Below are 20,519 nucleotides of genomic sequence, written 5' to 3'. Positions count from 1 at the left end.
CTAGGATCTGATTTGGGTTCAGATTCCAGACATCCCAATGTCTCTGAGCATTTGGACATAGAGTTTTCCTTCTGGTATCTTTCTACTAAATATAAAAAATGACTCTGGGTAGTTTATGCAGGTGTATTTGACACACACAGCTAATGTTAAATTGGATTTTCAAAAATACCTACCGGGATTTAGACACGTAAGCACGTTTGAAAATCCTACTGTAAACCTTTTCCACACCCAAAGTTAAATGCTATTGCCTGAGGCACAAACCTTAGAACCAAATTCTGCCATATACTGAAAAATTGGGGCCCATGTGCATCTCTGGATTCTGAACCTACAGCTCTGCATGCCTGAACAATCCTGGCTCGTTGAGAAGTCCTCTAATTTCAATGGAGCAACACACATCAGCAAGGAGAGCTCACAAGAGTGGGAGCTGCCCATGTACCTATATAAGCAACACCATGACACGACCTAACCACATCAGCCACACCATCAGGGGCTCATACACCTACACATCTGCTAATGTAATATACGCCACCATGTGCAAGCAATGCACTTCTGCAATGTACATTGGACAAACCAGATAGTCTCAGTGCCAAAGGATGAAAGGGCATAAATCCGATATCAGGAATTGGAATACACACACCTGCAGGGGAATGATTTAACCTTCCCGGACATTTCATAACGGATTCAAAAGCAGCCATTTTTCTACAAAAGAATTTTAACCTTCCCCCCAAACCCTACAATATAAACTCTGGATTCTGTTTTTCCATTCCATTCAATTATTTTTTTTCATCAGAGGACATAGGCTTTATCCACTAAAGCACACGGCCTAGTAATTGTGTTAGTCTCTAACGTGCTGCAGGACTGCTTGCTGTTTGTGAGCCCATAATTGAGAGCTGTGAGACTGGGCCCCTGATCTGGGCTGAGTCACATAAAGCCAACCAGTGAGAAAGGCAGAACATCTGCACTTTGCCTGAGGACGTGTACAGTATGTGGGATGTGCTAATTTCCCTTTACTGCATTCTGGCACACGAGGACAATGAAACATAATGGGTGGGGGAAACATTAAGAGAACATAATGTGCAACTTACAGCATTCAATGGGATTAGACGCCACTTGCAAAGAGACTATTCTGCCACTGTTTTCAGGGATGTGCACACGGAAAACAAGCCGCACCCGAGTGTTCTTCCTCCCGATGTCAGTCTCCCCTTTCCTCAGTTCGATGTCCGCATTCCTCAGCTTCAAAATCCCTGCACAGTCAATGCTGTCAAACAAACAGAAGCTGTTTCATGTATGCATAACTCAATGTCTCTGCTCTCAAACATTTCAAAGCCATTTAAAAGACAAGAAGGCTACGCCATTTTGCTTTGGTGATTTTGAAGAAACTATGATAAGAGAACCCTGAATTCTTTTTTTCCATTTTTAATTTAGCTGTTACAGTTCAGATGGCAAAGTGGTTTTCAGCAGCATGACTCAGCAGCTGTGCACCTCATTTGTGACTTGTAGTGCTGCAGTTGCATGAACAGTCACAGTGATTATGCATGCTAACTAGTCAACCGTGCATGTAAGTTCAATGCTCAGCTATTGCGATGATACTTGTTATCAGTGCATACTCAGGTAGAGTAGATCGCATCTGTGTATACTCATAGTAATTGCACAATCAAATGAGACTCAATGCACGGACCTTTCTCTTGAAAATATATATGTACATACTTAAAACTCAAGGTTCCATAAGCCAGAAAACAAAAATCAGTGATGTGCTGTAAGGGTTATAACATAGGCCTGAGTGTCAGGATTCTAACTCCAGCTGTGATATTGGGCAAGTTATTTACATTCTGGGCACCATAGGTAAGGTAGTGGACACTCCTTCTTGCACCCCAGAACTGTTATGAGAATTAGAGAGCCAGGCATTCGAGACTATCAAATAAAAATCCTATTAAGTGTTGCAGGAAACATAACTTTTAAAAAGGTATTTTAATCACAATTTTAAATGTATTTTTAAACTTATTAAGAGTTAACATCGACACTTTGGAGACTAGAACCTGGAATCTGTGTTGCAAAAAAATGTTTTGGTCATTAAAGTAATTTATTATTTTTTGCTGCACATATTAGTTTCTTATTCCATGGTTTCTCATGAAGGAGTGGCAGTTTATCCTCACTTTGGTTCTAGGTTTACTTACAGCTGGGGTGCTGCTATTTATTGATGGTGAAGTGGCGGGAAGGGGAACAAAGAACGATGAAGCACTTGTTTTGGAAAAGCAAAAGAATTGTGTAGATTTTGCAATACAGTATATTTTTTAAAAAACAAAACAGGGTAAGTGGTAAGCCTCTACTAGCTTTACCCATATCCATTTAAAATGGTAGGATAGTCCCTTTCTCTAAAAAAATCCTATAGCCATTTGGAACACATTCAAGCTGGAATTTAAGTCTTGTTTGGCTTTTGCTCTATTTGTACATTACTAATATCTGGGGAGGGAGGATAGCCTAGTGCACAAAGCTGCCATCTTTGGCTGGGCATACTCAGAGAGGTTTCATCTTCTGACTTTCTCTTTAATTTAAGATTAATCTTAAATTCCTGCAGACCCAACGCAATCCTGGAGGGTTGGCAACCCTAAAAGAGTACTGGACAGAGGATTCAAGATGTCTGAGTTCTAGTTCCAGCTCTGTTGCTAGGTTACCTTGAACAAGCCACCTCACCCCTCAGTTTGACTGCCTGAAAAATGGGAATAATGTGACTAACCTCCATAAAGCACTTTGATATTTATGGATGAAACATTCTGTGTAGCAGCTGCATTTTATTATTGGCAACGTACCTTTGAGATATATCAGCAAGGCTCTCTAGACTCCAAGAGGTACTTTAGCAAATCTCCCTAAAAAGGGAGAATTTCTGGATCGAAACATGCCTTGCCGGAATTCTGAGTTCTCACCAGATGATGTACAGCTGATAACATCTACCCTTGATCCCTAATCCACGCCCCCTGCCACACACACATCTTACGTCCCTCACCACACTGCACAATATTTGCATATTTCCTTCAGTTCATATCACTAGTCACTGCAGCAGGATTTTTCCCACCCCCTAAAATACTCCAAAGGCCAAGTCATTAAGAACATTTATATCACTCTGGAATCATAAAAAGGGCCTTCAGTGGAACAACTTACATTGACACCAAAGAATCTGGAACCCCTCCCCAGCACAGGTAGTTGATTCATTTAAATGACTCCTCTCCAAACAAGGAATTTCCCACACAAATTAATTCTGCCTGATATCTACTACTACTGAGATAGGCTGTGATAGCATCCTTACGTTGCTCTCATGTTGTTTTTGGGCTCCAGGGGGATCTCTAGGACTTTGGTGTTGCCTATGATTTTCTCATAGCTGGTGGTGGTAACAGTTTTCCCTGTAATGCGATGGACTTGATAGAAAGCATGAGGTTTAAGTATCCGTTCATCTGCTGTCCCAATGAAAATCTGAAGACCCAGGGGTTTGTTCTCCATGTAACCATGAAGCTGTGAAGAAATCAAATCTATTAGCACGTTGTACTCTCCATGCTCTCAATCATGTAGATGTTAAAACAAAGATACAATACTAAAACCAGTTTCATCCCATCTCCTGCAAACAGGGTATTTTTTTCCCCCAAGTATACATGGACTACAGCTAAGAGAAGATGGTTTATTAGTTATACTTTGATTTTAGGTGAAGAAAAGAAACTCATTGTCTCAGTTTGGTTTTTTATTTCAATCTTTAAAAAGAACTGGGAAGTGAGAGTGGAAGTTCCTTGTTGCTTGACTCACCCATTTTTGAAGCAGACAGACAGGAGGAAGGCTCCTGCTATTTAGGTCAGACGAGGTTTTCAATAAAAGACTATCTTTTTGTTCTATGTTTTCACAGCACCTGGCACAATAGGTGCACTTTGTGCAACAGCAAGACGTAATAAAATAATTCCAACAATAATGAATAAGTGCAAGTTTTTGAAGTACATTTGCTAGGATAAGAACAAAACATGACTACAGTTTCTCTCTAAGCGAGGAATCAAGGACTATATCTTTGCTCATTAACTTTACTCAAATCTTTTAACATGTCTCTCATCCCTGAAAATTAAAACCAGATATATCTACTGCCTAGCCAGGGATCTAGCTGAAAGGGACCTTTGTGGCCTGGTGCACTCTAAATTTGCTTTCAATTACTTTGCCCACATACAAACTCTTGATGAAGCTATACAAAGCAAATAATGTTGGAAGATCAGGGAACAAAGCCATTAAGCAAATAACATCCCTGGCCAAAATCTCCTTCATTTTCACCAGTCAGCAGGAGGTATCTTTGCACATGGATGAAATCACTCCACCCTGCCCCTGGGAAAGAAAGAGACCACATGCAGCCTCAGTGCATTTCTGGCAACTTTCCCTTGGTATGGTAAATGTAACACTCGCTCTCCACTGATCTATTATGAGTCATATAGCGTATATTCACCAAACGTATGAAGATGGGATACTCAGCCCAGAGATCTCACAAGCTAAGGGCCTAATCTTGCTACTTTTACTCAGACGATGAATCCTACTGAAGTCAATGAAACTTAAATCCCAGAGAATAAAGATCCCTTGTGTAAGTAACAGTTATGTGATCAAGCCCAGGGACAATTCACTGCCACACATGGGATGGCAGTTCAGATGTCAGAAGACCTGGCGACATTGCTAATGGAGAGATGGAATGAAGGGGGTGCCTCACTGAGAATGGGAGAAAGATGACGGCAGCAATGAAGAGATTTGGGAATGTATGGGTCCAAAACGGGTATGGAGGTTAAATGTGGACACAGATGGAACTGACGATTCCATGGAGCTACCTCAAGCAGACGTGGCTTTAGATCACTCCCCAACTACCTGAACATACTCACTAAACCAACGTCTTGGAGGCCACAAGGTTTAGAGTTGTACTGGAATTGAACTTTAATGTACTGCATTCAAAACACAAGGTTTCTTAGCAGCAGGGCTGACAGCCATTGTGGGTCCCAGGGCAAGGTGTGAGGTGGGGGACTGGCTCCGTGCCCCAAATGGGCAGGCCTGAGGGAATTTAGCCCTCTGCACTGCAGCACTTCCCCCACCCCCACAGCCACGACAGTGGTGGAGCAGCACTGCTGCGGCAGTTCAAAGGGGCCTGGAGCTACAGCCACCCTCATTGCCAAAGTAGCAGAGACAGGAGTCAGAGCTCTAGGCCCCTTTGAATTGTTGGGCTTGGGGCAATTGTTCCCTTTGCCCCCACCATCAGCAGGCCTGATCCTTAGCCTGGGTACATACTTCAGTTTAAGTTGGGAGACGTGGTCTCACTGGGGGTGGGAATAAGCCTCCCCTTTGAACTATGGAAAGGACACCCAAGGGAGCCGATAGCTTTGCCAGGCCCCTAGGCAAGAGAAGGGGGAGTGGGTGTGGCTGTGCACTTCCAGAAGAGGTGGTGCCTTCGAAGACAGGCGTGGAGCCAGCAGCATCCAGCCTTCAGCGGTGCCCCGCCTTCCAGCCCTCAGCACTGCCTGGAGCACCCCACCCGGCGCTCCATCAATGATTATAACGGCCTGGGTTCCGATCACTACCATTGCCACAGTAGCAGCAGCCGAGAACATAGGGCCCATTTAAACTGCCAGGCTCTGGGGCAGTTGCCCCCTTTGCCCCTTCCCAGATAGTGGGCCTGGTTACACCAGTCTAAGTGCCAGTGCAAACAGTGCTATGTTAGTGAGTGAATTTTTCTTGCCAATATATTTAGCACTGCTCATGGGCCTGGAGTAATTAGCCTGACAGGAGAACTCTCTCCTCCTCCAATTAAATTGAGGCTCAGAGCATCTGCACCAGGAGAGCTAAGTCTGCACAGCTATAAGATGTGTAGTGTAGCCATAACCTGAGCCTCCTTGGACAAAGAACCATAGAGAAAAGGGAAAAAGCTGGGAGGAAGGACAGATTCTTCTTTAGCGGATGGTTCCTATTATATTCCACTGAGAGGTTACACACACATGAGGAAAGGGAGACTTTTTGAAATATTCTCAGACTAGGATGGAGAGCCATGAAGTCCTGAAAACCTAATACCAACTCTGCCACTGATCTGCCATCTGGCCTTGGTACATCACATAGCCTCTCCATGCTTCCGTTTTCTCATCTGTACAATGGGGCTAATGCTACTAAACCTACCACTTGTGGGTTCTGGGAAGAACAACAAAGTAACATTTTGTGCAGCACTTTGTAGAGAGAAGCTAGTGAAGAAAATAAAACAGCCCATGAAGGCTTTATTAGAAAGCTATCTTTCCTCAAAGATTGAATTATAAGGGCACTTAAGGCTTAATAAGTAGTTACCTAAGGTATGTAACCCAGGCAGCTAATTGCAGAATAGTACTAACCACTATACTGTGTGGAGACAGAAAACAGAAGGAGATCATTCAGAGACTCACGAAATTATTTCAGCCTTTCTAACCAAACTCCTATCTAACTCAAAGACTACAGAGTTTTCATTACGCTTATATACTGTCATAGTCTACAGCAGGGATTCCCAACCTATGGGTCGCCATTAGATTTTTCTAAGGGTTGCCGGTTGGGTAACTCCGAGTTGCATATAGCTCTTTATGGAGCCATGTGCAGCTCCTGACTTTGCCACTGCTCACTCCTCTGTCTCCTAGTCCCTGCCCTGCTGTGCTGAAAGGGAACTCAATTTAATTGGTTTAACAGCGGCATGAGGGATCCAGCCATTAAACCAGCTAAACTGAGTTTCATTTCAACAACAGGAGGGATCCAGCTGTTAAACCAATTAAATTGAGTCCTATTTCAGCATGGCAGGGCAGGGAACTACCCATACTGCAGATGGGGGAAGGAATTAGGAGGGCTGGAGGGAGCTGTGTGGTGGCAGCAGCCCAGCAAAGAAGCAGCAGGGGGCAGCAGCAGTGCTCGTTTGAGGTAGGTGAGGGGCATTTCAAGGCTATGAGGCGCAAATCAAGATTTATAAAAAGGAAAAATATTTCCCAGGGGAGAATAACCCCTCCCCACCCTGGTTTGAATGCATTGGGTCACAAAGCCTTAGTGAATTGTCAAAATGGGTCCCCATCTCAAAAAGGTTGGGAACTGCTGGTCTGGGGAAAGGGCACGGTGCATCTTTCAATTCAGGTTAAATGGGAGTTTCACTTGAGTAATGAATACAGGATCATCTCCTACGGCCTAGGCGTTGCCCCAGTTTAATTTTTACTCCTTTCAGCAAAGCAGAAAATAACAGTCTGGATTTCAGGGACAGAGCCTAAAAATTGAGAATGATTTATGACTAGGCAACCCTGACTGGGAATATTTTGGGGTAATATAAAGTGAACTATTCACAATAAAACTCCCCTAAACTATATACAGTTTGGGCTGGAGAAAAACCAACTCCTTTGAGTCACATTTGCCACATGGGGAAAGAGAAGCCAGACATGATGTGTACCTTTCCATACTCTATTTTGGGATTTTAAGATCCTACTTCTTTTAGTTGAAAAGGTTTAAAAAAAAACAAAAACAAAAAACAACAATTTTGCTTTTGCATAACTCTTATATGTTAACATAATTAGCCATGGGCTTGTCTGTGACCTGAGGAAATGCAAGGCACTTTGGCAGATAAACAAATAACATCATTCAGAAAACAAGGAGACTTTTCTTGTTTGGTTTGCTGCAGCAACTGGATTTTATAAACAAACTAGAAATTTGTGGCATGATTTGACTTACTGCTGCATAAACAAGGTTCATTCATGTACTTTACATTGCATCTATGTATCAACATCAGTTAAAAACTTATGTCTCTGTTTAAGTGCATTATGGCTCTGATTTTCAGAACTGTACACCCATAAATTTTAAATGCAAAAATTCTCTGTGCATGTGCAATTTTAAATGCAAAAATTCTGTGTGCATGTGCAATGAGCCATTTAGACACAAAATTACCACTCAGAATTGCATTCACTGTGACCACAAATTAGCCATGCAAATGAAAATGGAATGTTTGTGCATTTTTAAGCAAATAGGCCAGTATATCCTACAAATAGATGTAAACAAAAATCCAAAATTCATAAAGCCTTTATGAGGGAGGTTGAAATTCAAATCTGAATTGACCCAAATAATAGGCTAAACCAAAATCCAAGTTTAAACTATCCTTCAGCTTCAAAGGGTTTGAAAACCCAGGCTCTTCCTTAAAGTTTTACACCATGCACTCTGAATGAATCCCATCACTTTGGATTTAATGGGAGACTCCATTAACATTCCTTAGTTATTGCAAATGAAAATAGCATGATAAATGTATAGTGTACATCAATGATAGAAAGGTAAATTCCTTACCATCTCCATGTGTGCTCACATATAGATATTACACACACTTATTTGTGTCTACAAGGAATTTAATCTGCCCTTCTCTGAAGCACATTTACTGTCTTAAATTTATATTGGTCACCACAGAGCTTATAAATAACAAAACTTTGCCTTTTCAGAGATGTCACTCGTTGTTCGATGAGAGTCATAACCCTGGTGTATGAAGGGGAAACGTGCTGCACAGAGGTGAACTGATTTGCCTATGGTCACACAGTAAATTATGAATTGGGAGACAATTGGAGATAAGAAAATTAGGAACATTATAGTTTGTAGCTATGCACAGTGCAGTAGACCACACTACAAGAATTCTAAATTAACTTGATATTCCAAGAATTAAATTGAAACAATTTCTACCACCATCCTGCTCTTTGTGGCTTGTGCTCTTTATACACCAGTATTTGTTACTTAATAGTATTGTCTTTATTACTTTGCTGGGCCTATTTTTAGGGGGCTTCTGTTTTGGGCACTTGCACATCAGAAAATTGCACACCTGGCTGCCTGCTGAGTGCAAGTAAATGTTGATACATTTTGCACAAAGAAAAATGGAGACCCCTGAAAATCTTGTGGACACCTCTCAGAAGGTCCATAGCAAATGTGACCCTGTGTGATAGAAGTCCAAGTTGTATGCCAGAGTGGAAGAGAATTTTGGTTTCCCCCTCATCCCAACAGAGCTTCTCCTGGTCAGAACTTGCACTCTCTCTCATTTGGAGGTTGGCCAGGGAAGATAAAGGTGCATCTTTAAACTTCATCACACACACCTTCCTGTCTAGACAACGTAAGACACTGCCAAAAGGAATGTATAAAATAGGCAAATCAATTAACAGGCTATATTCGTTCTGTTTACTTGAAATCATCAGCTCCTGTTTATTTCAGTTTACCACAATCAGAGAACTGGTTTGTTAACTGCTGGGTATTATTCGCTATCTTCCTTTGGAAGTGATTTCAGCTTCCTCCTGAATGAAATATGTGCCTACGTGTGGGCGAGAGTGCGCGTGCGGTCAGCTTTTAAAATAATGTGCTGGTGATTCAGCGAGACAGTCATCAGCCTTAGGTGAAAAGTGGGAAAACAGACCTGCACTGGTGACATTTAATTGGAAGTAAATACAAAGCAGCGTGAGAAATCGCTTCCGTGTACTGCTTCCCTTTTCCTGCTGTACACGAAAAGATAAGAAAACCCAGAGACTAGCTCTAAAAGGAATGGTGTAGGATTTCAGCTTGCAGCTCCCTCTAGCTCAAACTGGAGCAACAAGCCTGCGGAATTCCCTCCGCCCCATTATCCATGGAGAGGGTTCCCCAAGTAAAATAAATGGCTCTCAAAGTTTTTGACATTATGAACCATTTCCCCAAATAAATTCATCATCTTCTCTGTGTCTAATAAAATTCTCAGCTACACGAAACACAACAGTAGGACAAGACTGAAGAGACAGGGTGAAGAAATACTTGTGCAAGTACCTCCTGCTTACGTCACCATTGTCTGGCTTGAATGCTGTATTTGTCTCCTGGGAGGAAGACTGTTACATTTGCTGTCTAATCGCCTACTAATCATTCATTTTCTTAGACTGCAATGTTTATATTTACAAACATTCCAACCTGAATTAGAAACCCTCATTCTTTGATCCCATGAAGACCAGGGGATCAGTAGCTATCACTAAGCAGAGCCGCTGTTCACATAGGAGCTGCCATGCTTGTTTTAGGCTATGTCTATGTTAGAGCATAAAGTTGATTTTAAGGGAGTTAGGTCGATTTTATAATGTACTTGTTTTCACTACAAATATCATTAGGTCGATTTTAAGCGGTCGTAAGGTTGCCTTTTCTACTGCAGCTTTTTGGCTGCTTCTACACACGCCCCCCGAGGTGCTAATGTGCATAGTCAGTACCTTGTTAGCATAATAACAACAGCTGTGGAAATTTCAAAGTGAACACGAAGAACTGCAGATTGACAGTGTAGATGGGGGCAGCTTCAAAATAAGCACCCCACTTTGACATTCCCTTAGTCTGATCTAGTTCTGTGGTAGTAAGGGAATGTTGAAGCGGGGAACTTATTTCAAAGCTAGCCCCATCTTCACTGTCAATCTGCAATTCGAAGTCTGCACTTTGAAATTCGCGCAGCTGCCATTATGATAATGAGGCACTGAATATGCATGCTAGCACCTCATTAGTCTGGTTTGAATTGCCTCATTACCATGCCACCTCCAACAGGAGGTGGCGAGTATAGAAGCAGCTTAAGAGTAACGCCAAATTCGAATTTGCAAGGTTGACTTAATGCTAGTGTAGACACAGCATTATTTAATTCGATTTTACTGTCCTCCAAAAATATCCCACAATGCCCCCAATGTGTCCATTCTGACCATCGCTTTCACCTCCACTGCTCTCCAAGGCTATGTCTACACTAGCCCCAAACTTCGAAATGGCCATACAAATGGCCATTTCGAAGTTTAATAATGAAGCGCTGAAATGCATATTCAGCGCTTCATTAGCATGCGGGCGGCCGCGGCACTTCGAAATTGACGCGCCTCGCCGCCGCGCGGCTCATCCCGATGGGGCTCCTTTTCGAAAGGACCCCGCCTACTTCGAAGTCCCCTTATTCCCATGAGCTCATGGGAATAATGAGATAATAAAATAACGAGCTCATGGGAATAATGAGATAATAAAATAACGAGCTCATGGGAATAAGGGGACTTCGAAGTAGGCAGGGTCCTTTCGAAAAGGAGCCCCGTCGGGACGAGCCGCGCGGCGGCGAGGCGCGTCAATTTTGAAGTGCCGCGGCCACCCGCATGCTAATGAAGCGCTGAATATGCATTTCAGCGCTTCATTAGTAAACTTCGAAATGGCCATTTGCATGGCCATTTTGAAGTTTGGGGCTAGTGTAGATACAGCCAGGAAGAATCAGCCAAGGCCCTCTGGCTGCCCCCCGCACCACACAGCTGCCAGGCTCTCTGGTTTCACCCTCCCCACCGCTTGGCTACTGGGCTCTCTGGCTCAGGCACCCTCCACACCCCCACAGCTGCCAGGCTCTCCAGTGGCTCCCCACACCACATGGCTATTGAGCTCTTTGGCTGCCCCCCGCATGAGGCGGCCAGGTCAAAATTAAATGAATCAAAAAAACACTATCAAAATGAAGCATTTCCACAATACCAAAAATCAACTTTTCAATAGCTCCTAATTGAAACCTTTCAGATTTTTTATTTCTGCATTTTACATTTCTAGAACTAGCCCACTAGCCTTGTCATGGCATACTCCAAAGGCAGGCTGTAGAAAAGTGGTGTGAAAATGCATTTGGCAGGTTGTTTTCAATGGGAGCAGGGAGTGATGGCAATGCACTCTGGGATGATGACATCAGACACCCACAACCACTTGCAACGCATTTTGCCCCCATAACACACTGGCACAGAAACCCAGAATGCAACAGGGCTGCAGGAACTGTGTGATAGGTAGCCACAAGGCACTGCTGACACAGTCAACCTTAGCAAAGGTAATGGGGACATACTATATCAACTTTCTAAACGTGTGGACACTCTCTGTTGACTTTATAAATTCCAAGGGTATAAAGTCAATGTTAATCAATTTGACTTTATTTCCTAGTGTAGGCATAGCTTTGGTTAACATTCACATCAAGCAATAAAGAGGAAACTTGTCCAGAGTTCTTTTCAACATAATGCAGTCAGATTGTTCCAAGAGAACACCAGCAAAAGGAACGCTCTTCCCTAGTTCTTTTTACTACTTACAGAGACAGCCTGAAAAAGGCTCACATGATTATCGTTCAACATCTGATTCTGCCAAATGGTGAATTTTTGTTATGCTCATTTTAGTGTATTTTATTCTGATGATATTTTAGTAAAATGCCAGAGACCTGAATCACATTTACGCTAGTGTCTCTCTAATGAGGTAGGCTTCAAGTGTTTGGAATTTCAGTTCCTTAAAGAGACAGTACTGGATTAAGCTAGATCTCTGGGGAAAAAGAGGCAGCCAAGTGTTGTGGCTAGAGTAAGTGATAGAGCACGAGACCCCCATAGGTTCTAGTCCTGGCTCTTTTAGTGTTGACTTACTCTGAGACCTTGGGCAAGGCCCTCTGTCTTTCTGTTCCTCCATTCCCTCCCCAGTCTATGCTATCCTGACACAATGGTTTTGAGGTACTTTAAACATCTCTAAAGAAAAATGCTACAGAAGCACAGTGTATATTACTATTGGCTATGTACAGAAATGGTGAAGCCAATGCACTTCTGTATAGTTATATTTCACACCTATGTGGGATAATTGATATTTTCTAGGAGGAAAAGTATGTGTTTTGCCGTTACCAGCATGTGATTCTCTCCTTTCAAGCACTGGTGAAGTTAGGATATAATCTTCTTGAGCAGATTATTTCGTGCTTGTTTACCTTTTCTAGAGTTTGACCAAAACATACAAACAAAGAGGAGGTAGGAGGACCACTGACACAAATGGACCTTTTAAAGGGAAATTTATTGGGGAACAGACTCAATCGGAACAGGGCAAATGACTCTCTATAAAGGGACATACGCAATAGCTGGTTATGCTTTTCCCAATGAGATATATGGGGATTGTTTAATAGCTGTGGATCAGATCTACTACACATGAATGGAAATATAACTTAATATTTAGAGTAAACTGTATAATTTAAAGGGTTCTGTTTTCTGTTCACTTATGTTAATGACAAAAATAAAAAGTTTATATAAAACAACATATTCACCCTCCCTGTCTCACATAAATCACAAAGGGTCTAAAATTCACCATGGGTGTAAAGCTACTGACTTAGATTTTGGCTTCACTGTATGTTAAGCACAAGGCAAACAATTCTAGAGCAAGTTAACCCATGTTAGCCTAGGCTGCGATACCATGACCACTTTCCTGGGCTGCCAAGCCCTGTTTCCATACTAGCTCTATGGCTGGCGGGTTCATGCAGTACAGTTGTCTAGGGATGCATCCCAAGATTCATAGCTCTGTATTTCAGTGTGCTGCCCTATGCTTTCATTCACTAGAGGATGGTGAGACAACTTATCTACTTAGGCTAGGGACTGTGGAAAGAAACGGTCTATAGTCACAGAAGTCACTTCCTGGCATACCCTTTCCAGGGCTTCACCTCAACCTCAGGCTATATGTATGCAAGGAAACTTTCTCTCCTCTTTGTGCTAACTCTAACTTCCTTCTTCAGGGATAGATTACTCTCCCTGGCATGTCTCTGTGTAACTTGTAAGTAATGCTCCCTTGCCTTAAGTGTCTCCCAATATCCCTAGCTATCCTCTGAAATAAATCCACTGTTAAACAGAATGGTTTCACAACTGCCACACACACACACACCTGAGGCTTTTCCCACCTTTGGTTAGGAATCACATATTGTGCAGGTCTGCTGGCTGACTCAGTTTCCCCACTTTCTGCTGGGCATAAAATGGAGAAGCCACAAACAGGAAGCTGATTGGAGGGGAGGTGGCATGGAATGGAGGCCGAACGATTAAGCGTGTTTGGTTCCTATCTCCTATTGAACTCAATGTGAGTTAGGTGTCTAGCTGAAAGACCTAAGGGAAGTGAGGGTAGAACTATCCCATCTCAATTGTTATGGCTGCCCGTGGATGCACTGCAGTCACATCCAGAGAGAAATAAGCATCATTAACAATGACCCCAGAGTCAGCCTCACAGCTCAGTGCATGGTGGTTGCCTTGTTGTGTAACACTGATAAAGGTGTGTGGCTTTAGAGCTGATGAAGGGGAAAACGGGAGCTGAGCCTGCAGGAAAGACAGGATGGTACCCCATGGGAACAGCTTCTTTGTGTGGGGCATGGCAAAGGAGAGTGAAGTGTCACTTGGTTAAATGTTTCTTTAGCAGCCCACTATCCCAGTCCACTGCCACATGCACTTTGAACTTCCTGGTAGTTAGGTGTCACAACAGATTTGGGATCTCAAGCATCAATCTACATCCTGCAAAATAGTTATATGTTTTATAACTGTTTACATAGCCCTCAGAGAGACTGTTGTGTAATTCACACACCGCACCATGTGTGAAGGTAACAAACAGTGGAAATGGGGTGAGGAAGGATGTAAATTGCCGTGATAAAAATCTCAGAGTTATTCAGCATTGGGACATGCATGTGATAGTAATTCAGTTGCATTTTATTTTAAAAAATCATATTAACACACTCATTGTAGGTGAAACTGAAGCAGTGGGGGTTCACAAAATAAGGAGAGGGATTGCTTGGAAAAATGTGATGAAGTGTTATGGCACTAAGGTGATTAATAACATGAGAAAGGTAGCATGACTGAGTCTTTACACCTCCCATTCCATGGCCATTTGCATGAATACTGTCTGGTTTTCCAGAGTGCCTAGACACAATAACTCTTATTAAGTTCAGTAGGCGTTAGGTACCAAATACGCTTAAGCTCTCGGTTCCCCATCTGCTAAATAGGATAATGCTATTTCCATATGCTGATAATATAGTAAAAATTGTGAGGAGTTCAGATGCTACAGGTACTAAATACACACAATTACCTAACACAGGAAGAACTGCAGGCTGAAAGGGACCTTTATGATCACCTACTCTAACCCGCACAGCCCAGTGCAAAGAACTTAACCCAGTAACTTCTGTATCAAGCCCAAACCTTCTGTTTGAGCTAGACTGCATCTGTTAGAATGTTATCCAGTCTCAATTTAAAGACTTCAAGCAATGGAGCATCCACATTTCCCGAAGAGAATTGTTCCAGAGGTTAATTACCCTCACAGCTATTAAAGGAGGCATAGATTCCAGGGTAGCCTGCACTTCTTTTCCTTCCTTTTTGCTTTATCATCAGGGGTCTTCCTTGACATTCTCCATTAAGCAGTCTGGCTTCCTCTGTACATATAAACCAGCATCAAGTTCCTCCAGATTTACAGGAACTATATTTGATGTATGTAGTAATTTCATTTTCTATTTAGCGCCACTGAACATTTAGCTCCTTAGTTCTTCAAAACAAGGAAATGTTAGGTGTTTGGCAAACCTGGATTGACAAAGCCCCTTGGAACTAACTGTAAAGACAATTACCTGATCTGCCTGAATATTTGGCAGTTTTCTTTAAAGAGAGTTTTTCAAATTAGCCCAAAGTGTAGGCCCCTTATTTTCAGAACTGTATAGCCTTTACTGCACTCTGCATACATAATTGAGGTAGATAGTCTACAGACTACTTACCATGCATGGCACTTCATTTAGTCATTTGGAGTGCAAATCAATCAACTAATTTGTTAGTCTTTAACATGCTGCAGGAGTGCTTGATCATGGAGGTAGATCTACCCTCACTAATATCAGTTTAGTGTCTAATTGTGCATTAGGATGACTATGCATGTGGAAAATCAAACTACCTAGCACTTTTGCGCTTAAATTAGGCATGAAACATGTGTCAGTTTGACATGTGTTGCATGTGTGTTCAGGTCTGAAAATCTGGATCAATCTTTATGAGAAGGTCTGAGAAGAGGAACGGGAGTGCAAACAAGGTTATTGCTTGCTAGGAAGAGGAAAGTAACTGGGCTGGACACAGCATGAGTTTGCTTCACTGTATTAAATACAAAACAAACCAGCAGTTGTGTAGCACTTCAAAGACTAACAAAATGATTTATTAGGTCATGAACTTTTCTGGGACAGACCCACTTCTTCAGATCTGGATAGACGAAATGTTAAGCAAGGAGCAAACACAGAACTTGAATCTGGAACCCGTACTCACACTGAGGCTATGTCTACATTTCAAACACTACAGCGCTGCAGCAGCAGCTCTGTAGCTCTGAGGCTAGAACGTTTCAGCGTAGACACTATCCACGCTGATAGGAAGTGACTAGGCCAATGGAAGAATTCATCTGTTGACCTAGCACTGTCTACACTGGGGTTAGGTCGGTACAGCTACTTCTCAGGGATGTGGATTTTTCACACCCCCAAGAAATGTAGACATACCAATGTAAGTTCATAGTGTAGACCAGGCCTTACACAATGAGTCTTATTTAAAGCAATGAGTGGGAGTGGAGTGCAGGGAGATTAGTGGAAGAAAACTGTTTAAAAACTAGTATTTGCCTTGCTTGATTTGCCATATACAGAATACCCACTTGTGACAGGTAATTCTGAATTCAAACAGTAAGTCCCACTCAGTGCATGTTTGGATTGCATCATCATCAAGCCCATCTTCTAGTGTTATGTTTGCATCTGACTGTCTGGTTTTGCCAATGACCCTAAAAGTACTAGCTGAACATTAAACTTACATACATGCAAAAGTCAGAGCCGTACAGGGAAGTCTGAGCTAGCAAACAATGGCCTCTTTGACTTGAAACCACAAGAGAACACCCACCACAGAATGCTTGATTCAAAGGGGAAAGCAAAAAGCAAATCTGCGATTATAAAACTAGCTCCCGCATGTTGCACTAACAACTAGACAGTTGTAACTTCTTTGAATTAATTGTTTAAAAAAAAAAAAAAAAAACAAGCAAGTCACAGTGATCATTAAAGAGTTAAAAACAAGGGGCTAAAGAGAGGAAAATTTTCTGTGCTCTACTGATTGCATGAGTCGCTTTTAAACACTGTCACTTCTCTTTCTTTGAATACAGGAGAAGAGCTCCACAGCAGCATGAAGTACACCACAGACTACACAGACTAGCCTTGGTAATGCAATAGATGTTATTCCTTTAATATTTTTCAGTTCAGGATCAGATACTTTGCAGACATTAAGGCCTTGCCTGCATGTGAAATTTGTACCAGTATGTCGATTAGTGATGTGATTTTTTTTAAACCAGTCTCATTATACTGATACTAGCCTAGTGTGGAAGCAGTTATACCAATATAAAAGGTACCTTAAAGCTTATTCCCTATCCTGTAGGACAATAGTTACACAGTAACAAAGCACCTTCAGGCTCATATAACTGCAGCTGTAGTGGGGGGGGGTGAGGGTGGGTTATTGTTTTGGATATACTGATGCAGTGGTAGATCGAGGAAAAGAAATCAGGGTTCCTGCCTTTCTCCCAGTAATTTGCTGTAAACTGAGATTTTTCAAGGTGCCTTAAATTATGTGTGCTCTTAACTCACACAGGTGCTTTTGAAAATCCCACTCTAAAACCAGGTCAGCTTACATTGAGGGAGGTGGGAGGGGGCACTAGACTTTGATGAAAGGTCACAGCAGAATAATCAAGAACAAACACTCTCTCCTTAACTGTAAGACAGAGAGCTGTGCTTTTGATCCAAACACAAAGGTATATAAGCAATAAGGTGATGCAGGAGTTTGTTTGAAATAGAACCAAAAAGCAACAAGATGCCAGGGTTATGAAAGTTCTTTTTAACTAGTTATTGCTTACAAGTTCTTTGAGTTTAAAAGTTCTACAAAAAGGTGAACTTTCCAGCTGGAATCCACCCTGTCCAGGTAATAAAAATAGCTAATTGCATGAACTCAGCTGACAATGGGCAAGGAATATTATTTCATTAAAAATGCCATTACGAGAAGTTATTCTAGCTTGAGGGTTAAAAAGCAGATTCAGATACCTTATTGTTATCTTCCTTTCAAATTTTCCCCAACTTGGAGTTTAATTTCTATGTGCCTTGTACTTCTCCTGACATGCTATTCATGTGCACAGCCCTCAGTGAAGTAGTTTTAATTTATGTATTACTCACCACACTTTAAAACGGCTATTTCCAGCATGCCTTGGAGCATGGGCCAGACTGTCATATAAGTCTCATGCAAACAAAATAACTGTACATGCAAAACATGACTAATTAACCACATGCAAGCACAATTATCCACATAATATGTGCAGCCTTTGCAAAAACTAACTGCAACATGATATGCCTAACTTGGTTAAAAATCTGTCCGTTTGCGCATTACTAAAAGGCAGTCACCTTGAGGGAAGAGCATGGCATCTGTTTAACAGTTTCCAGAAACTTTACATCACTGTTTATGTTGAGACCAAAAATGAAATGGTTTTAACTTTTCAAATAAATTCAACCGCCTGCAAAACCAATTTGACACAAAGCCAAGGGGCTACTTAAACACCTCTAAAAAAGACTTAATGGGCCTTAGGCCCCTAGGGAGCTGGTCGTAGTGGCGGGCAAGCCTGGCTGTCACCTGGAGCTGCCAATTTCAAGGGGCTGCCGAAATGGACTGGCCCATGTGGGGCTGGAGCCAACAGGCACTTGCCTCTAATTTTTCCATCCATGGGCAGAATATATTTTGTTACTTGCACCAAAACACATGCAGATGTGAACCACCAACAGAAACACATGCTGCTGACTTTGGGAGCTGTGGGCATTCTGCTAATCAGCTGGGTGGCATGTGAATCTCTCCTGGGCAACCACCCAAGTGCTCAGCTTACAGGGAGCATTGGTATGGGGACTATAGTATTTCTTCTCTCTGCCACCTTTGCTCTGTCTAGTCTTACAGCACAAGCTGTCTTTCACTGATCTTGGATGGAGTCTCTAGAGTGGGGTTACCATAATATAAACAATAGTCCCCCTGCCCCTTTCTTGGCCCTTCAATGCCAATAAACCTAGCGGACACTTGCAAGGAGGAATTTGAACTTTCTCCTTCCATCAGCAGTGACCATGCTGACCCGGTCAGAACATAGGTAAGATGTGGGAGTGTCAGACTTCCCCCACCCTCTGCACTCACCGTCAGCACTGCACTGGTTCTGATGAGTGTGGAGGCAGTCCTCCTACCCCTCCCCACAGTGATTCGGCCTGATAGCGGTACCAGCTTCCTAGCTTGTACTACTGCCAGGGTCAAGTCACTCTGGGGGCTGTTGGGGAGGATGTCACTGCCCCCCTACACCCGACTCACTGGAAGCGGCACAACTCTTCTGCAGGAAGAGGCAGGTGGAAGTGGAGCAGAGGTGGGGAAAGGACAGAGCAAGTGCAGGAGAGGAAGGGGCATGGGTGGGATGGAGCAGATGTCTGGTACCTCTCCCCTCCCACCCCCCACTGTAATCCTTGCACTAGTCTCCTCTGAGTCCGCTGTTAACACCATTCTTTGTTCCTGACTCACAGGCTTCCGTTGCCTCAGCAGAAAACACAAAAGCAAATGTCCTAGATCTGTGGTTTCAACCTGTGGTCCATGGGCCCCTGGGGATCTGCAGGCTATGTCTAAGATTTCCAAAGGGGCCCGGCCCTCCCTTCAAAATTTAGTAGGGATCCACAAACCCAAAAGAGAGAAAACCACAGTCCTAGTTCAATATGACTTGTCCTGTCAGAGCGTCTAGCTAGTATTCTGCCACTCTTCCCTTGGGCAGTGCTACGCTAAACACGCAAAGAGGAAGCAGCCTCAGAATGATCAACCACGAGATAAAATTGGAAGGATATGACATCTTCTGGCTTGTGGCTCAGAGGACCCAAAAATAAAAATGTGCATGCAAAATACACATTTGAAAAAGGAAAAAAAATTTTTGATCAATATAATAGTGTGGAAATTTTCTCCTCACAAAGAATTTGTGGGGTAGTCTAGGCACATACACATGCTCTCTCCCAACGTATGCAAAAAGACTTTTTAAAAGCAGGATTAACTGACAGAGAGGGTAGCTGAAATGGTGGAATCAGTTTCAACAGAGGTAAGCAGCAGACTCAGATAGGAAGATATTGTAGCTCCTACACAAGGGGTCAGTTTGGCACATAATATTTAAGTACTATTGGACAGCATTGAAAGAATTGTATAGGATCAGACTTAGGAAAGTTACTACAGGGAGGTACTAGTAAAACCCTTCCAAAGAAACCCTAGGACATATTTTAAGAGTTGTCAAACACAGGTGGTGGTGAGTCTGTAATTTCAAGTTATCTGGCTGCTGGACAACCACAGCTCCATCAACACTGTGCAAGCAGCATCAGCTTCCTACTTTGACTCTTAAAAGGAGAGAACTTGCTGAACATTAATTTTCATTAGTTAATAGTCCATTCCCAGCCAGATGCTAAAAGGCTCCTGCACATTGTCAGCAACACAGTCTCTATGAGGTATAATCATAACCACCATCACTCGCCTGCTTTATTTCTTTCACTTCTGTACAATTTCAACTAAAAAGGAGCAAACACAAAAGTTGAAATATACTGAGGGGAAGAAATAAAAATCAGAGCCAAATAAATTTTATTACCTAAAAGCTTTGGATTTTTTACTAGCCTGCTCTGGTTTCAGATGTCATAAAGCATACAGGTGTAACTCTGTCATATTGCTCTGCATCCATATGAA

General features: G+C 42.5%; 1 protein-coding gene across 7 annotated transcripts in view; it reads right to left on the bottom strand.

Annotated features, from left to right (window-relative positions):
- The window catches only part of NFATC2 (nuclear factor of activated T cells 2), a 134,179-nt gene that overhangs the window by 83,667 nt on the left and 29,993 nt on the right, over positions 1-20,519 (bottom strand). For all 7 annotated transcript variants that reach the window (XM_075011610.1, XM_075011612.1, XM_075011613.1 and 4 more), the window contains 2 exons: positions 3,302-3,504; positions 1,086-1,258 (listed from right to left, as the gene is read on the bottom strand). In XM_075011610.1, coding sequence (XP_074867711.1) covers positions 1,086-1,258; positions 3,302-3,504 — 376 coding nt within the window. The remainder of the gene's footprint in view (positions 1-1,085; positions 1,259-3,301; positions 3,505-20,519) is intronic.

Source organism: Carettochelys insculpta, chromosome 17, assembly GCF_033958435.1.
Source record: "Carettochelys insculpta isolate YL-2023 chromosome 17, ASM3395843v1, whole genome shotgun sequence".
NCBI classification, from domain to species: domain Eukaryota; kingdom Metazoa; phylum Chordata; order Testudines; family Carettochelyidae; genus Carettochelys; species Carettochelys insculpta.
Note: the sequence above shows the minus strand (reverse complement) of the source record. Positions and strands in the feature narration are given on the sequence as shown.